This window comes from Hemitrygon akajei, chromosome 15, assembly GCF_048418815.1.
Source record: "Hemitrygon akajei chromosome 15, sHemAka1.3, whole genome shotgun sequence".
Classification (NCBI taxonomy): Eukaryota; Metazoa; Chordata; class Chondrichthyes; order Myliobatiformes; family Dasyatidae; genus Hemitrygon; species Hemitrygon akajei.
Window position 1 is genome coordinate 40,702,565 of NC_133138.1, and position 18,577 is coordinate 40,721,141.

Sequence of the window (18,577 nt, forward strand, 5' to 3'; positions counted from 1 at the left end):
TCCTATCACCTTCTAGCTTGTACACCTTCCCCTCCCCCTACCTTCTTACTATGGCTTCTTCTCCCTTCCATTCCTGTGCAGATGAAGGGCCTTAGCCATTTCCGTAGATGCGGCCTGACCTGCTGAGTCCCTCCAGCATCTTGCATGAGTCGGCATACAGGATAAGAGCAGTTTGGTAGGAAGTTTGTCAGTGTAACTAAGATAAGCAATGCAGCACATCGCCAATACGACACGCTAACACCTCCAACAGGGTCATCCAGCTGCCAATGCCTGGCTTTCGGCAAATCAACACATCAACGCAAATTTACTTTTAACAGCATCTCAACAGCATGGATCTGAGTGATTACTCATTCTCACATCGTCTAACACTTGACGGTGGGACAAACGAGAAAACTCAAACATCACAGCCTGATTTTAATCTGGGACATGCTGCAGACACGTTCATAGACACTGAAGCAAAGAGCACAATCAGGCAGACAGCCCCCCCCCCCCCACTCTCCAAAGGACCAAAATGTTTGTTCCAATCATACCCTTCCCACACCCCCGTAACCCTGTGAACATTCCATCTTGAAGAACAGATCCAAATCACATTTCTGGATCTATTCCACCAGAAGTGGATTCCAGAATGCAACAAATAAATTTTATCTCCCCTCCTCATTGTTTTTGCTTTACCAATTATTGGTAATCGTAACTCAAACAGGTTGCTGTTTCTGTGTGTAAATAAAATGGATTCTTCCTGATAACATTAACTCAAGAGCAACATACAATGCTGGAGGAACTCAGCAGGTCAGGCAGCATCTATGGAGGGGAATAAACAGTCAATAGTTCAGGTCGAGACCCTTTATTAACGATGATGAAACATCAGTATTGGTGACACTTCATCATTCTCTCTACTGATGAATTCAAAAATAAATGGGCTCACTAGGATTCTGAAGAATGAGGGGTGACCTCATTGAAACTTTGATGTTTCCTGTGGTGGGGGAGAGTGGAGGTGGAGAGGATGGTTCCTGTGGTGGGGGAGAGTGGACGTGGAGAGGATGTTTCCTGTGGTGGGGGAGAGTGGAGGTGGAGAGGATGGTTCCTGTGGTGGGGGAGAGTGGACGTGGAGAGGATGTTTCCTGTGGTGGGTGAGAGTGGACGTGGAGAGGATGTTTCCTGTGGTGGGGGAGACTAAGACCAGACAACAGAGCCTCAGAATAGAGGGGCATACTTTTAGAACGTAGATGAGGAGGAATTTCTTTGGCCAGAGTGTGGTGAATCTGTGGAATTGTTTGTAGAAGCCAAGTCATTGGGTATATTTAAGGCAGAGGTTGATAGATTAGTAAAAGCACAAAGGGTTATGAGGAGAAGGCAGGAGGTTGAAGATGCGACGGAAATGAATCAGCCATGATGAAATGGTGGGACAGACTCGATGGGCCAAATGGCCTAAGTCTGCTCCTATATCTTATGGTCTTAAAATAGCAGATGGAATTTAATGCAGACAAATTAGCTGAAGACACCAAGACGAGGTCAGATGTGAGGTGTTGTACTTCGGGAGGACAACCCAGGGTAGGACTTACGCAGTGAACTTTAGGCTACTGAGGAGTGCGGTAGAACAAAGGGATGTGGGAATACAGATTCCTTGAAAGTGACATCACAGGTACATAGGGTCATAGGAAAGCTTTAGGCACATTGGCCTTCACAAATCAAAGTACTGAGCACAGGAGTTGGGGTGTGATGTTGAAATCATTTAAGACGCTGCCAGGGTCTAATTTGGAGCACCATGTACAGTTCTGGTCCATTGACAGGAAAGATGTCATTAAAAATTGAAAGAGAAAATTTACAAGGATGTTGCCAGGACTTGAGGACCTGAGTAAAATGGAAAGGTTGAATTGTTTAGGATTTTATTCCCCAGAGCATAGAGAATGAGGGGAGATTTGATAGAGGTATACAAAATTGTGAGGGGTATAGACAGGGTAAATGCAAGCAGGCTTTTTCCACTAAGAATGGCTGAGACTAGAGGTCACAGGTTAAGGGTGAAAGGTTAAATGTTTATGGGGAACCTGAGAGTGAACTCCTTCACTCAGACGGTGGTGAGAGTGGAACGAGCTGCCAGCACAAGTGGTGGATGCAGTTTTGATTGCAGCATTAAGGAGAGGTTTGGATAAGTACATGGGATGGGAGGGGTATGGCGGGGTGTAGTCCAGGTGCAGGTCGATGGAACTAGGCAGAATAATGCTCTAGTGTGGACTAGATGGGCCGAAGGGCATGTTTCTGTGCTATAGTCCTCGATGACTCAATGACTATAAAGGGTTTCAGCCTAAAACGTTGACTCTTTATTCCCCTCCATAGACACTGCCTAGCCTGCTGAGTTCCTCCAGCATTTTGTGTGTGTTGCTCTGGACTTCCAGCATCTGCAGAACCTCTTGTGTTTAATGTTAACTCAATGTCCTGTCTGGTTCTGTGTCCTGTAATGAAGTGAATTTTGTCTTTTTCCCAAAGGTGGAGAAGGTTTTGTTCTGGTCCGTCTTGCCTTCCGGGTTCATTTTGCCCGACTTGAGCGGTGCGTTGCCGGGAATGTAGACGTTAAGCTTGTATCCGGTTGGCTGATCGCCGTAGGGGTACTGAGGCCCATACCTGGGCATCCATGCATCACCTCCTGACAATGAGGACATCTGCTTCTTTCCTGCATTTAGAACAAAGAGAAACAGGTAATTACTTTCCCCTCTCACCGTGCAGTCAGAAGCAGTCAGGGAGGCTGAGAGAAGAGATCTTGCCTGCCCTCTGCACACCTCAATGACACCCTTCTGAAGTGCCGTCACGGCTGGCTGAAAAACATATGGCAGTTTAATTACATAAATGCATCTCCCACAAATAGAAATGTGATAATGAGAACACAAGAGTGTGTTAACAAGTCCTCTTTAAATATCCTCGGGATGCTAAACTGTGTATTTTGTCTTTTCCTTCTTCTCAGACAGTCACTCGAGATCACAGATGATTTGTGCCAGCTCCTCCATCTTCTTAAGCCCTTCAGCCCTTCTGGGGCACGGGCCACCGAGAGCAGCTCTCCACAGTGCTCTGTCCTGACCTGAAAGCTGATGGGCCCTGTGCTTCTGCTTTCACTACGTGACTTCTAGGTGAAGATCCTTCCTCTCCCAGGGACGAGGTCTTTGCAGCTTCTGTTGGCAGTTCTGGGCTTTTAGGGGAAGGGGTTACTAGCCCCATGCCCAACTTTTTTCCTTTTGCAGCCGGGCTTGGCAGAGTTTTGTTCTCGCTCCAGTCTGGCTGAATAGACTGTCTGCATCTCGACCCGGCATGGAAACACCAGTGCCCAAGAACAGAAAAGCCTACAAGAAGTGGTAGATGCATCCCAGTCCTTCACAGGATAAGCCCTCCCCACCACTGAGCACATCCACAAGGAGCACGGCCATGAAAGTGGCAGCTGGCAACAAGGACCCCCGCTATCCAGGCCATGCTCTCTTCTCGCTGCTGCCATGGTGAAGGTGATACAGGAGCCTTAGGTCCTACACCACCGGGTTCAGGAACAGTTATTACCCCATCAGGCTCCTGAACTAGCACGGATAACTTCACCCACCTCAACACAGAACTGATTCCACAACCCACAGACTCACTTTCAAGGATTCTACAACTCGTTCTCAGTATCAACGTGTTTATTTGTTTGTCGATCTATCATTATCATCATTTCTTTTATTATCTGCAGTCTCCTTTTGCACATTGTGTGTAGTTTCTCATTGATTCTATTGCATTTCTTTATTTTACTGTGAATGCCTGCAAGAAAATTAATCTCAGAGAATTTTGAACTTTAAACTTGGAGGGAGTAGAGGTGCTCAAGAGGGCAGCTGGCTGCCTAGCCAATGAGGAGACATGTTCCCTCTGCCAGTTCAGTGTGCTGCTGGTGCACAGTGATGAGATTCTCGATGCCATGTCAGATGCTCCCTTTCCGTCAGTCACCAAAGACCCTGGCAAATTTCTGCGGATGTTCCCTGGAGTGCATTCCACCCGGCTGCATCACCATCTGGTACGGAGGGGCCACGGCACAGGATCAGAAGCAGCTGCAGAGGAGTGCAGACTCAGCCCGCTCCAGCATGGGCACTAGCCTCCCCTTCAAAATTCAGGCCATCAGCATCTCTGAAGACCTAACCATGGTCCACTAATGTGACATAATTATGAAGAAGGCATGACAATAGCTATTTAGCTATTACAATAGCCAATAGCTAGTTCCATTAGGAGTTTGAGAAGACTCGGTATGTTATCAAAGACCCTAGCAAATTTCTATGGTTGTACAGTGGCGAGCATTCTAACTGGTTGCATCACCTCCTGCTCGGTCAGATCCATCATGGACACTAGCCTCCCAACCATCGAGGACATCTTCAAAAGGCTATGCCTCAAAATGGTGGTATACGTCATTAAGGACCCTCACCACCCAGGACATGCCCTTTTCTCATTACTACCCTCAGGGAGGAGATACAGGAGCCTGAACCACACTTTCAATATTTCAGGAACAGCCTCTTCCCCTCTGCCATCAGATTTCTGAATAGTCCATAAACACTACCTCACTATTTTGCTCTCTTTTTCACAATTAATTTATATTTTTAAAATTTTCTTATCATAATGTATAGTTATTTTTATGGTTCCTTAAGCTCGTCATAACAGGGACATAAAGGGGGCAAGCTCCCTCATTACCTACTAAATGCTCTCAATCGTGTGCATCTCTAATAGCCTTTGACAACCAAGTCTAGCTCCTGGCCTTCAATTGTGGCTTAGCTACTAAGCACATCGGAACTGTTTCTACTGACTGGCGAAAGGGTTACTGGCACCTTAAAACCAGTCGCTTCGGGCAGATGGGCCTCATTGGCCATGGTTGGCAGCTGATCTAGGAGAAGGAAAACTCGGATCTCAAACCTCTGTTGTCTGGTGCCTAACCCACTCATGGGGAAGGCTTCAGGAGCCGAGGGAAAAATCCGGAGCTGGAGTCCTTAAAGCAGTCCTACGTTGAGTTCAACGCTGACTGGCAACCCCTGTGATGTCACTGGCTCAAACTGTATTGGTCTCTGCTGTTCCTTTGGATTTATCAGCTGCGTGGAAAGGGGCTTTCCATAGCATACTGCCCTGGCTTGCTGGGCAGGAAAGGTGAAGAAGGGTATAGGCCCAACACTGGTGAATGGGACTATCTTAGGTGGAGCATCTTGGTCGGTATAGACCAACTGGGCCGAAGGGCCTGGTTCCACTTTGTCTAACTCGGTTACTGGCAGAGCAAAATACAGTATTCTTGTTACGAATATTCTTTCACCATTTACTTCATAAGATGTAGTTACACATTATCGCCACTTGGTGTCAGTGTTGGCTGATTAAATCATTCCCAGGTTCCTGATGAAATTCCCGTTCTGCATGAATGCCAGGGAGTTCTCCTGCAAGATCTATTCACCTGTTAAGAGGAGAGCTTTGTTGTATTATATGTAAGTTTTGTGATATAACCATTCACCAGTAATAGTTTCCTAGTTTGAGGAGGTGGGTGGTGAACATGGTTTTAGGGAAGTTATTAAAGAAAAGGGAGGTAGAGGGGTAGTGTAGTGTACAGCTCGGGGAGTCGGAATTCGGAGTTCAACCCCAGCACTATCTGTAAGGGGTTTGTACGTCCTCCCTGTGAATGTGTGGGCTTCCTCCAGCTGCTCTGGTTTCCTCCCACAGTTCAAAGGCATGCCAGTTAGTAGGTTAAGACCATAAAACATGGGAGGAGAAATAGACTATTTGGCCCATCAAGTCTGCTCCGCCATGTAATCTTGCTGATCCTTTTTTCCCTTCCTCAGTTCCACTCCCCAGCCTTCTCCCCATAACCTTTGACGTGAGTTCCAGTCAAAAACCTATCAGTCTCTGCCTTAAATAGACCAAACGACCTGGCCTCCACAGCTGCATGAGGTAACAAATTCCACAAATTCACCACTCTCTGCTTAAGCAGATTTCTCCACATCTCTGTTTTAAATGGATGCCCCTTGATTCTGAAGCTGTGCGCTCTTGTCCTAGACTCCCCCACCATCGGAAACATCCTTTCCACATCTATCATGTCTAGGCTTTTCAACATTCGAAAGGTTTCAATGAGATCCCCCCTCATCCTTCTAAATTCCAGCAAGTACAGACCCAGAGCTATCAAACGTTCCTCATATGATAACCCTTTCATTCCTGGAATCATCTTTGTGAGCCTCCCCCGAAACCCTCTTCAATGCCAGCACTTAGATAAGGAACCCAAAACTGTTCACCACACACAAAGTGAGGCCTCACCAGTGCCTTATAAAGCCTCGGCATCACATCACTGCTCTTGTATTCTAGACCTCTTGAAATGAAGGCTAATACTGCATTTGCCCTCCTCACCACTGACCCTACCTGCAGGTTAACCTTCAGGGTGTTAGGGTGTTCTGCACAAGGTCTACCAAGTCCATTTGTATCTCAGATTATTGGATTTTCTCCCCATTTAGAAAATAATCTGCACTTTTACTTTTACTAAAGTGCATGACCATGCATTTTTCAACATTGTATTTTATTTGCCATTCCTTGCCCATTCCCCTAATCTGTCTAAGTCATTCTGCAGCCTACCTGTTCCTCAACACCACCTGCTCCTCCACCAATCTTTGTATCATCTGCAAACTTGGCAACAAAGCCATCTATTCCATCATCTAAATTATTGATGTACAGCATAAAAAGAAGTGGTCCCAACACCGACCCCTGTGGAACACCTCTAGTCACTGGAAGCCAACCAGGAAAGGATCCTTTTATTCCCACTCGCTGCCTCCTGCCAATCAGCCAATGCTCTAACCATGTTAGCAACTTTCCTGTAATACCATGGGCTCTTAACTTGGTAAGCAACCCCTTTATCTATACTACTTGTAATCTCCTCAAAGAATTCCAACAGGTTCATCAGGCAGGATTTTCCCTGAAGGAAACCATGCTGACTTTGTCCTATTTTGTCCTGTGTCACCAAGTACTCCATCACCTCAAACTTAACAACTGACTCCAACATCTTCCCAGCCACTGAGATCAGGCTAACTGGTCTATCATTACATTTCTGCTGCCTCCCTCCTTTCCTAAAGAAGGTTAAAAGGTCGTTGTAAATTGACCCGCGATTAGAGTGGGGTTTAAATCGTTGTTGTTGGCAGTGCGGCTCAAAGGGCCGGAAAGGCCAGTTCCGTATTTTATCTCAAAATAACATAAATATCAAGGTGGAAAACAAAATCAGTGTCTAGGCAGCAAATGTTATCATCGCTCCTTCCAGCCATCAGAATCAGGTTTATTGTAACTGACATATTGGTTGTTTTGCAGCAGCAGAGCAGAATACATTAAAAAACTATAAATTACTATTTACAGTAATACGCATTATATATATTACAATTAAATTAAATAATTAGTGCAAAAAGAGAGCAAAAACTGGTGAACTAGTGAAAATTAAGTAAAAAGAATCATCTTCAACCATCTTTGATAGAATTCATAGGGTGATTCTGAGAAACTCTGGTAAAATAATTCTCAGAAGTTCAATGTGGGCTCAACTTGCAGTTCATAGTTACAGTTTTTATTTATTTAGGTAACAAGCCCGCTCTGCCGAATTACACCCACGTGACCAATTAACCTACCAACCGGTACATCGTTGGACTGTGGGAGGAAACCAGAGCACCGGGAGGAAACACACACTGTCACAGGGAGAATGTACCTTCTCCTTACAGTCATAAGCAGGAATTGAACCCAGGTCGCTGGCATTGTAAAGTGTTGTACTAACTGTGACACTTATGTGCCTTGGCAGTAGTTCCAGGCCATTTGGCCCTTCACAAGCCTACCCTGTGATTGTGCGAGATCTGGTCCAGGCCTTTAAGTGACCCCAGGTAATTTGCCCCCAGCGGTCGATCTTTATTTCTGTGCTTGCTGGAGTTTAGAATAGTGACGGGGTATCTCATTGAAACCTATCAAACATTGAAAGGCATAGACAGAGTGGATATGGTGAGGACGTACCTTTAACAAGTAACGCTGATCTTTGGTGTCCTGTTCTGTGTCACGCGAGGGTTCAGGGCAGAGGAGCACCCCAACTTCTCGAGCTTCCCATCCATCCTGTCCTGTCAAACACCTGCTGGCCCACCCCCTCCATAAGTGGCCATGGGACCCCCAGTGGTCCCTTCAAACATTTCAGCACCCACATGGGGCACCACAGTGGCATACTGTTAGCGTGATGCTGTTACAGCTCGGGACATCAGACATCAGAATTCAGTTCAGAGTTCAGTCCCAGTGTCCCCTGTAAGAAAGTTTGCACATTCTTTCCCTGTGCGTGTGGGTTCCCTCCCACAGTCCAAAGTCACACCAGTAAATCAGTTAATTGGTCATTGTAAGTTGTCCTGTGATTAGGTGGGGTTAAATCGGTGGGTTTTTGGGCAGCTTGGCTTGTAGGACTAGAAGAGCCTGTTCCACACTGTATCTCTAAATAAATAAATGGGATAGATAAATAGATAGAGAGATAGATAGATATGGCTAGATAGATACAGAGATAGACAAAAAGAAAGAAAGATAGATAGATAGATAGATAGATAGATAGATAGATAGATAGATAGATAGATAGATAGATAGATAGATAGATAGATAGATGGATAGATAGATAGAATACATACATACATAAATAGACAGATAGAAAGATAAATAGATAGATGAATGGATAGATAGATGATAGATAGTACGTAAATAAATAAATAGATAGGTGGGTAAAAAACAAGAGAAAATCTGCAGATGCTTAAAACCCAAGCAACACACACAAAATGCTGGAGGAACTCAGCAGGCCAGGCAGCATCTGTAGAAAAGTAAACAGACAACATTTCAGACTGAGACCCTTCATCAGGACCCTTCTCCAGTATTTTGTGTGTATTAGATCGATAGGTAGACAGACAGATAGATAAATAAATAGATAGATAGAAAAATAGGTAGTTAAATAAATAAATAGATGAATGAATGTAGTGAAAAAAATAATTATTTAATATCCTTAAATCCTTTTTCTCTTGACCCAAACAAACAGGGGATGGGAAAATGGCTGAACAACAGACTATAGGTAAAATAGCTGATGACTCAGGACACTGGTTACACCTATTCATTAGTGGGAACACTGACTAAATGGCCCAAATTCACAGGGCACACCACACCAGACTAGATGGTACAATGCAGGCAAATAGATGGTACTGAACAAAATTCTTAAGTACATAAGTATTGCCAGGGTGCCCAAGACTTTTGCAGATTTTCTCTCGTTCTTATCTATCTCTTCACTTATTTATGTAGTAACTTTATGTAGATAGATAGATAGATACTTTATTCATCCCCATGGGGAAATTCAACTTTTTTTCCAATGTCCCATACACTTGTTGTAGCAAAACTAATTACATACAATACTTAACTCAGTAAAAAAATATGATATGCATCTAAATCACTATCTCAAAAAGCATTAATAATAGCTTTTAAAAAGTTCTTAAATCCTGGCGGTTGAATTGTAAAGCCTAATGGCATTGGGGAGTATTGACCTCTTCATCCTGTCTGAGGAGCATTGCATCGATAGTAACCTGTCGCTGAAACTGCTTCTCTGTCTCTGGATGGTGCTATGTAGAGGATGTTCAGAGTTTTCCATAATTGCCCGTAGCCTACTCAGCGCCCTTCGCTCAGCTACCGATGTTAAACTCTCCAGTACTTTGCCCACGACAGAGCCCGCCTTCCTTACCAGCTTATTAAGACATGAGGCATCCCTCTTCTTAATGCTTCCTCCCCAACACGCCACCTTTATGATTTGATACGGGTCTCGATTGTGGACTCAGAGTGGGAAGGGGTCGGGGAGAGGGGAATCATAGAAACATAGAAAATAGGTGCAGGAGTAGGCCATTAGGCCCTTCGAGCCTGCACCACCATTCAGTATGATCATGGCTGATCATCCAACTCAGAACTCTGTACCTGCTTTCTCTCCATACCCCCGATCCCTTTAGCCACAAGGGCCATATCTAACTTCCTCTTAAATATAGCCAATGAACTGGCCTCAACTGTTTCCTGTGGCAGAGAATTCCACAGATTCACCACTCTCTGTGTGAAGAAGTTTTTCCTCATCTCGGTCCTAAAAGGCTTCCCCTTTATTCTTAAACTGTGACCCCTCATTCTGGACTTCCCCAACATCGGAAACAATCTTCCTGCATCTAGCCTGTCCAATCCCTTTAGAATTTTATACGTTTCAATAAGATCCCCCCTCAATCTTCTAAATTCCAGCGAGTATAATCCTAGTCGATCCAGTCTTTCTTCATATGAAAGTCCTGCCATCCCAGGAATCAATCTGGTGAACCTTCTCTGTACTCCCTCTATGGCAAGAATGTCTTTCCTCAGATTAGGGGACCAAAACTGCACACAATATTCTAGGTGCGGTCTCACCAAGGCCTTGTACAACTGCAGTAGAACCTCCCTGCTCCTGTACTCAAATTTTTTTGCTATGAATGCCAACATACCATTTGCCTTTTTCACTGTGCTGTACCTGCATGCCCACCTTCAATGACTGGTGTACAATGACACCCAGGTCTCGTTGCACCTCCCCTTTTCCTAATCGACCACCGTTCAGATAATAATCTGTTTTCCTGTTCTTGCAACCAAAGTGGATATGCATGGTTGGGGAAAAGGGGAAGGATGAAGGGAGGGGGTGGGAAGCACCAGAGAGACATTATGTATTGGTCAATAAACCAACTTACCATTTGTTTGGAATCAAATGACCTTGCCTGGTGTCTCAGGGCTGGGTGTGTCTGCACCTGCACCACCCTCGGTCCCTGGCACTCCTCCTCTGCCACCTGTCCCACACCCCACCCACAGCGCTTCACCCTCCCTATTCCCAACGCCCTTTACTCACGCCAGATTTACAAACAGGCTCTCCACTCCACATTGAACAAATAACAGTACTATGCAAAAGTCTATGGCACCCTAGTTAAATGTATGTGCCTAAGACTTTCGTACAGTATTGTACATATGCAGAAATTATGAAAATGGACCGGATTTGGACATAAATAGACTGAGGTAGGTAAGTCTAAAATGCATGAGGTAATAGGAAGACTGTACGGGCCCTGAACCAGACCGGCCTGGAATAAGATGTTTAATTGTGGTTGCTGTACAGAGGGAGGGTTACTGTGGCTCTGGATGCAGGTAGAGCAAAGCAATATACACAGTTGAGTGGTCGAATAATTTATTCTTTCAGTTATTTGTTTGTGTGTTTATTATTTATTTAGCTACTTGTTTGTTTGTTTATTCATTCATTCCTGCATTCATTAATTTTCATTATTATTTATTTGTAATTTATTTACTTCTTTATTGATTTTATTACTTGTTGCTTTTTGTATTTGCACTCCTTATCAGTCTTTGTGTGTAGAATTTCATTGATTCTGTTCTACTTCATTGTTCTACTGTGAATGCCTGCAAGAAATTTAATCTCAGAGTAGTATTTGATATACAGTGCCTATAAAAGTATTTACCCCCCACCTCCGGTGGTATTCATGTTTTTTTGTTTTACAACATTGAATCACAGTGGATTTAATTTGGCTATTTGACACAGATCAACAGAAAAAGACTCTTCCAAGTCAAAGTGAAAACAGATCTCACAAAGTGATCTAGATTAATTACACATATAAAACACAAAATATTTGATAGCATAAGTACTCACCCCCTTTAATATGACACACCAAATCATCACTTCTGCACCCAATTGGTTTTAGAAGTCACATAATTAGTTAAATGGAGATCAGTTTTTGGAGACCTATATGCAGTCAAGGTGTTTTAATTTATTGTTGTAAAAATAGTTGGAAGGTCCAACTGCTGGTGAGTCAGTATCCTGGCAAAAACTACACCATGAAGACAAAAGAACACTCCAAGCAACTCCACGAAAAGCACAAGTCAGGAGACGGATACAAGATAATTTCCAGGTCACTGAATAGCCCTTGGAGTACAGTTAAGTCAATCATCAAGAAATGGAAAGAATATGGCACAGCTGTAAATCTGCCTAGAGCAGGCTGACCTCAAAACCTGAGTGACCGTGCAAGAAGGGGACTAGTGAGAGAGGCCACCAAGAGGCCTGTGACAACTCTGGAGGAGTTACAAGCTTCAGTGGCTGAGATGGGAGAGACTGTGTGTACAACAACTGTTGCCCGGGTGCTTCACCAGGTGCAGCTTTATGGGAGAGTGGCAAAGAGAAAGCCACTGTTGATAAAAACTTACATGAAATCTCAGCTAGAGTTTGCCAGAAGACGTGCAGGACACCCTGAAGTCAGCTGGAAGAAGGTTCTATGGTCTGATGAAACCAAAATTGAGTGTTTTGGCCATCAGTCTAAGCACTATATTTGGCCTAAGCCAAACACCGCACATCATCAAAAACACACCATTGTAGCAATGTGCTACACACAGCGCTGAAATAACGACACGCAGTCGGTAAGTCGTTTCGAGACTAGTTTATTCAAACTTCGCGGCGCTGGCATTTAATACCTAGCGCCCGCCCTCTCCGGGCGGAAATGACGTCAGAGGTGCATTACCAAAGTCTCCACCCGTGCGCTGGCTATTTGTGAGCCGGTTCGCCTGCGCAGAAAGTGGGTTGCCACATAACCTCCCCCCCCCCCAGAACCGGCGATACACCCCCCAATGTCCACAGTCTGGATCAGCCTCTGTTTGGGAGGTCTGCCTCTGCGCCACGGTGCCTGAACCTCAACCGGCTGTGCCAAGTCTACATGGGCTGGTTTGAGTCGGTCCACTGTGAAAACCTCCTCTCTCCCCCCAATGTCCAGAATGTACGTGGACCCGTTGTTGTTGATCACCTTGAACAGCCCCTCGTATGGCCACTGTAGTGGTGCCCAGTGTCCGCCCCTTCGTACAAACACAAACTTACGGTTCTGCAGGTCTTTGGGTACATGGGTCGGGGTCCGTCCGTGCTGTGAAGTTGGTACGGGGGCCAGGTTGCTGAGCCTTTCACGTAGCCTGTTCAGGACTGCTGCGGGTTCTTCCTGTTGCCCCCTTGGGGTTGGTATGAACTCTCCCGTGACGGCCAGGGGCGTGCAGTACACCAACTAGGCCGACGAGGCGTGCAGATCCTCTTTGGGCGCTGTACGAATTCCAAGCAGGACCCAGGGAAGCTCGTCCACCCAGTTAGGTCCTCTCAGGCGGGCCATGAGAGCCAACTTCAAGTGGCGATGGAAGCGTTCCACTAGTCCGTTCGACTGTGGGTGGTAGGCAGTTGTGTGGTGTAGCTGCGTTCCCAACAGGCTGGCCACAGCCGACCACAGGCTGGAGGTGAACTGGGTGCCTCTGTCGGAGGTAATGTGGGCCGGTACCCCCGAAATGTGCTACCCAGGTTGCGATCAGTGCTCGGGCGCAGGAATCGGCAGATGTGTTGGTGAGCGGGACCGCCTCTGGCCAACTCATGAACCGGTCTACCATAGTTAGGAGGTACCACGTTCCTCGGGACACTGGTAGGGGGCCCACGATATCCACATGAATGTGGTCGAACCTCCGGTGGGTGGGTTCGAACTGCTGTGACGGGGCTTTAGTGTGCCGCTGCACCTTGGCTGTTTGGCACTGCGCGCACGTTCTGGCCCATTCACTGACCTGCTTGCGAAGTCCGTGCCACGCGAACTTGCTGGAGACCAGCCGGACAGTTGTCCTGATAGATGGGTGTGCCAAACCGCGTATGGAGTCGAAAACTTGCCGCCTCCAGGCTGCAGGGATGATGGGGGCGAGGTTGGCCGGTAGCCACATCGCACAGGAGGGTCCTCTCACCTGGGCCTATGAGAAAGTCCTGCAGCTGCAAACCCGAGACTGCGGTCCTGTAGCTGGGCATCTCGTTGTCTGCCTGCTGCGCCTCCGCCAGTGCTGCATAGTCCACCCCCAGGGACAGGGCCTGGACAGCTGATCTGGAGAGTGCGCCCGCCATGATGTTGTCCTTCCCCGAGACATGCTGGATGTCCGTCGTGTACTCAGAGATGTAGGACAGATGTCGCTGCTGGTGAGCCGACCAGGGATCGGACACCTTCGTGAACGCAAAGGTCAACGGTTTGTGGTCCGTGAACGCGGTGAACGGCCTGCCTTCTAAGAAGTACCTGAAATGCCGGATTGCCAGATACAGTGCCAACAACTCCCGGTCGAAAGCACTGTATTTGAGTTCGGGTGGTCATAGGTGCTTGCTGAAGAACGCCAGGGGTTGCCAGCACCCCTCGATGAGCTGCTCCAGCACCCCATCGACTGCTGTGTCGGATGCGTCCACCGTGAGGGCGGTCAGAACGTCCGTTCTGGGGTGCACCAGCATCACGGCATCTGCCAAGGCTTCATTGGCTTTAAGGAAAGTGGCCGCAGCCTCCTTGTCCCAAGTAATATCCTTGCCTTTACCCGACATCAGGGTGTACAAAGGGTGCATGATACTGGCTGCTGAGGGAAGGAAACGGTGGTAGAAGTTCACCATACCAATGAACTCCTGCAGGCCTTTGACCGTGTTGGGCCGGGCAAAGTGGCGGATCGCGTCTACCTTGGCAGGCAGAGGTGTTGCCCCGTCTTTGGTAATCCTGTGGCCCAGGAAGTCGATGGTATCGAGACCGAACTGGCATTTGGCCGGGTTGATCGTGAGGCCAAAATCACTCAGGCGGGAGTAGAGCTGGTGGAGGTGGGACAAATGCTCCTGATGACAACTGCTGGCTATAAGGATGTCGTCCAAATAGATGAACGCAAAGTCCAGGTCGCGTCCCACCGCATCCGTTAGCCGCTGGAACGTCTGTGCGGCATTCTTCAGGCCGAACGGCATTCGGAGGAACTCGAACAGGCCGAACGGGGTGATGAGTGCTGTTTTGGGGATGTCTTCAGGGTGCACCGGAATTTGATGGTATCCCCGGATGAGGTCTACTTTGGAAAATATTCTTGCCCCGTGCAGGTTTGCTGCAAAGTCCTGTATGTGCGGCACGGGGTAGCAGTCTGGAGTTGTAGCCTCGTTCAGTCTGCGGTAGTCGCCGCATGGTCTCCAACCCCCGGCTGCTTTGGGCACCATGTGCAGGGGGGAGGCCCATGGGATGTCGGACCTCCGTACGATCTCCAATTCCTCCATCCTCTTGAACTCCTCCTTTGCCAGGCGGAGCTTTTCCGGGGGGAGCCTTCGTGCGTAGGCGTGGAGGGGTGGTCCCTGGGTCGGAATGTGGTGCTGTACCCCGTGTCTGGGCATGGCTGCCGTGAACTGCGGTGTCAGAATCGATCGAAAGTCCGCCAGGATTCTGGTGAATTCGTTGTCCGACAGCATGATGGAGTCCAGGTGTGGGGCCGGCAACTTGGCTTCACCCAGGGAGAACATCTGGAAAGTCTCGGCATGTACCAGTCTTTTCCCTTGCAAGTCGACCAGCAGGCTGTGAGCTCGCAAGAAGTCCACCCCCAGGAGTGGTTGGGCCACCGCGGCCAGTGTGAAGTCCCACGTGAACCGGCTGGCACTGAACTGCAGTTGCACTGTGCGGGTGCTGTAGATCCGTATCGTGCTGCCGTTTGCGGCCCTCAGAGTGGGTCCTGGCTTCCTGTTGCGGGTGTCGTACCCCGTCGGGGGCAGGACGCTGATTTTCACTCCGGTGTCGACCAAGAAGCGGCGTCCCGACTGTTTGTCCCAGACGTACAAGAGGCTGTCCTGGTGGCCAGCCGCCATAGTCATTAGCGGCAGCTGGCCCTGGCCCTGGCCCTTGCAGGGTGGGCGACAACGGCAGGCTTTTGTGCCCCACCGCTGGTGGTAGAAACACCACTGTTCACTGTCCTCCTCACTCCTGCCTCTGTGCTGTGTGCGTCCCCCTGCCGGGCCTGGTCTGGTCCGCTGTTGGGCGCGTGGCCTGGTAACCTGACCAACAGACGCCACGCTCTCCCTCTTGGCTTTCCACAGCACGTCTGCCCGGGCCGCCACCTTCCAGGGGTCGCTGAAATCTGCGTCGGCCAGCAGCAGATTTATGTCCTCGGGCAGTCGTTCTAGGAACGCTTGCTCGAACATGAGGCAGGGCTTGTGTCCGTCAGCCAGGGACAGCATCTTGTTCATCAATGCTGATGGTAGTCTGCCTCCCACGCTGTGAGAGGCCAAATGTCCCAATGAGCAGCGCTTTGAATGCTTCATATTTGCCTTCTTCCGGGGGCGACTGTATGAAATCCGCAACCTGGGCGGGCCGTCTCCTGGTCAAGGGCGCTCACCACGTGATAGTAATGTGTGGAATCAGAGGATATCTGCCAAATCTGGAACTGGGCTTCAGCTTGGCTAAACCACACGCGTCGTCGCAGCGTCCAGAAAGTCGGCAGTTTTAGCGAAACTGCGTGAACAGATGAAGAGTCGGTCATCTTTGGTCCAAATCCCATTTGGACCGCTGGGGTCACCAATGTAGCGATGTGCTACACACAGCGCTGAAATAACGACACGCAGTCGGTAAGTCGATTCGAGACCAGTTTATTCAAACTTCACGGCGCTGACATTTAATCCCTAGCAACCGCCCTCTCCGGGCGGAAATGACGTCAGAGGTGCATTACCAAAGTCTTCCCCCGCACGCTGGCTATTTGTGAGCCAGTTCGCCTGCGCAGAAAGTGGGTCGCCACACCATCAGTACTGTAAAGCATGGTGGTGGCTGCATCGTGCTGTGGGGATGCTTCACTGCAGCAGCCCTGGACGCTTGTGAAGGTCAAGGGTAAAATGAATGCAGCAAAATACAGGGACATCCTGATGCAGTCTGCAAGAGAACTGCAACTTGGGAGAAGATTTGTTTTCCATCAAGACAATGTCCCCAAGCATAAAGCCAAAGCTATACAGGAATGGCTTAAAAACAACAAAGTTAATGTCTGAAGCGGCCAAGTCAGAGTCCAGACCTCAATCCAATTGAGAATTTGTGGCTAGACTTGACAAGGGCTGTTCACTCACGATCCCCATACAGTCTGACAGAGCTTGAACAATTTTGTAAAGAAGAATGGGGAGAAATTGCAGTGTCCAGATGCTGATTGAGACCCATCCACACAGACTCAAGCTGTAATTGCTGCCAAAGGTGCATCTACTAAATATGAACTTGAAGAAGGACAATACTTATGCAATGGATTATTTTCTGTTTTATAGTTGTAATTCATTTAGATCACTTTGTAGAGATCTGTTTTCAGTATGGCAGGAAATAGTCTTTTTCTATTGATCAGTGTCAAAAAAGCCAAATTAAATCCATCATGATTCAATGTTGTAAAACAATAAACATGAAAACTTCCAAGGGGGGGTGAATACTTTTTATAATCAATTTTCTTTGATAATCAATTTACTTTGAACTTTAAACTTATTTCTTATTTGTTTATTAATCTAATACTTTTTATCTATTTATTTTTACATATTTTAGAGATACAGCGTGGAACAGTCCCTTTTGTCTACCAAACCATGCCACCCAGCAACCCCCTGATTTAACCCTTGCTGAACCATGGGACATTTTGCATTAACCAATTAACCTACCAACTGGTACGTCTTTGGAATGTGAGAAGAAACTGGAGCACCCAGGGGAAACCCATGCTTACAGAGGACACCAGAATTGAACTCCAACACCCCAAGCAGCAATAGCACCACACTAACCACTACACAACCTTGGCTATTTATTTATTTACTTACTTAATTAATTACAGATACAGCACAGTCACAGGCCCTTCGAGTCCAACGAGCCCGCACTGCCCAAGCACGTCCATGTGACCAATCAGCCTACTAACCCAAACGTCTTTCAACTGTGGGAGGAACCCCATGCAGTAAAGGGGGAGAACTTACAGGCTCCTTACAGACAGCTGTGGGAATTGAACCCAAGTCACTGGTGATATAATACCATTACACAAGCCATTACGCTATTGCGCTGTTCATTCTGCAGGGAGGATCAGAAGGACCACAACTCCTTAGCTTTCAGAATAACTAAAGTTAAGAATAGGTGTGGTCCTTGCGGGAGTAGGGAAAATTAAGAAGGCATTAGGCAGGGAGTAAGAAGAGTTAATAGGGAATAACCTTTTTCTGGCAAGTCCACATCAGATTCGTGGAGGGTGTTTAACGATCAATTTCAGAGTACAGGAAAGGAATGTTCCTGTTAGAAGGAAGGATGGGGATGGAAAGATAAGAGAACCTTGGATGTCCAGAGAGCTGATGAGTTTAGTCAAGAAGAAAACAGGAAAGTATGTAAAGCTTTGGAAGTCAGGATCAAATGAAGCACAGGAGGATTATAAAGAAACCAGAAAAGAACAAAAGAAGAAATTTTGAAAACCAGGAGGGGCCTTGAAAAGTCCTTGACAAGTAGGATTAAGGTGAATCCCAAGGCATTATATACCTACATCAGGAGTCAAAGGATAACTAGGGAGAGGGTGGGACCACTGAGGATAAAGGGGGAAGCATTTGCTTGGATGTGGAGAATGTGACTGAGGTACTTAATGAGTATTTTGCTTCAGTATTTACTAAGGAAAAGGATATGGAGGACCAGGAGATCAGTGCTGAGTGTATGAATACATTAGGACATTCAGAGCTCAGGAGGAGTAAGTGTTGGGCCTCCTAATGAGTATTAAAACCCTAAGACCA

General features: G+C 47.1%; 1 protein-coding gene across 2 annotated transcripts in view; it reads right to left on the minus strand.

Moving 5' to 3' along the window:
* Nucleotides 1-523: 523 nt before the first annotated feature.
* Nucleotides 524-18,577, minus strand: part of LOC140739265 (protocadherin-10-like) — a 44,543-nt gene continuing 26,489 nt past the window's right edge. The window contains exon 4 of one of the 2 annotated variants that reach the window (XM_073067409.1): nucleotides 524-2,665. In XM_073067409.1, coding sequence (XP_072923510.1) covers nucleotides 2,418-2,665 — 248 coding nt within the window. In that variant the 3' untranslated portion in view covers nucleotides 524-2,417. The remainder of the gene's footprint in view (nucleotides 2,666-18,577) is intronic. The other variant, XM_073067410.1, reaches the window with a different exon arrangement.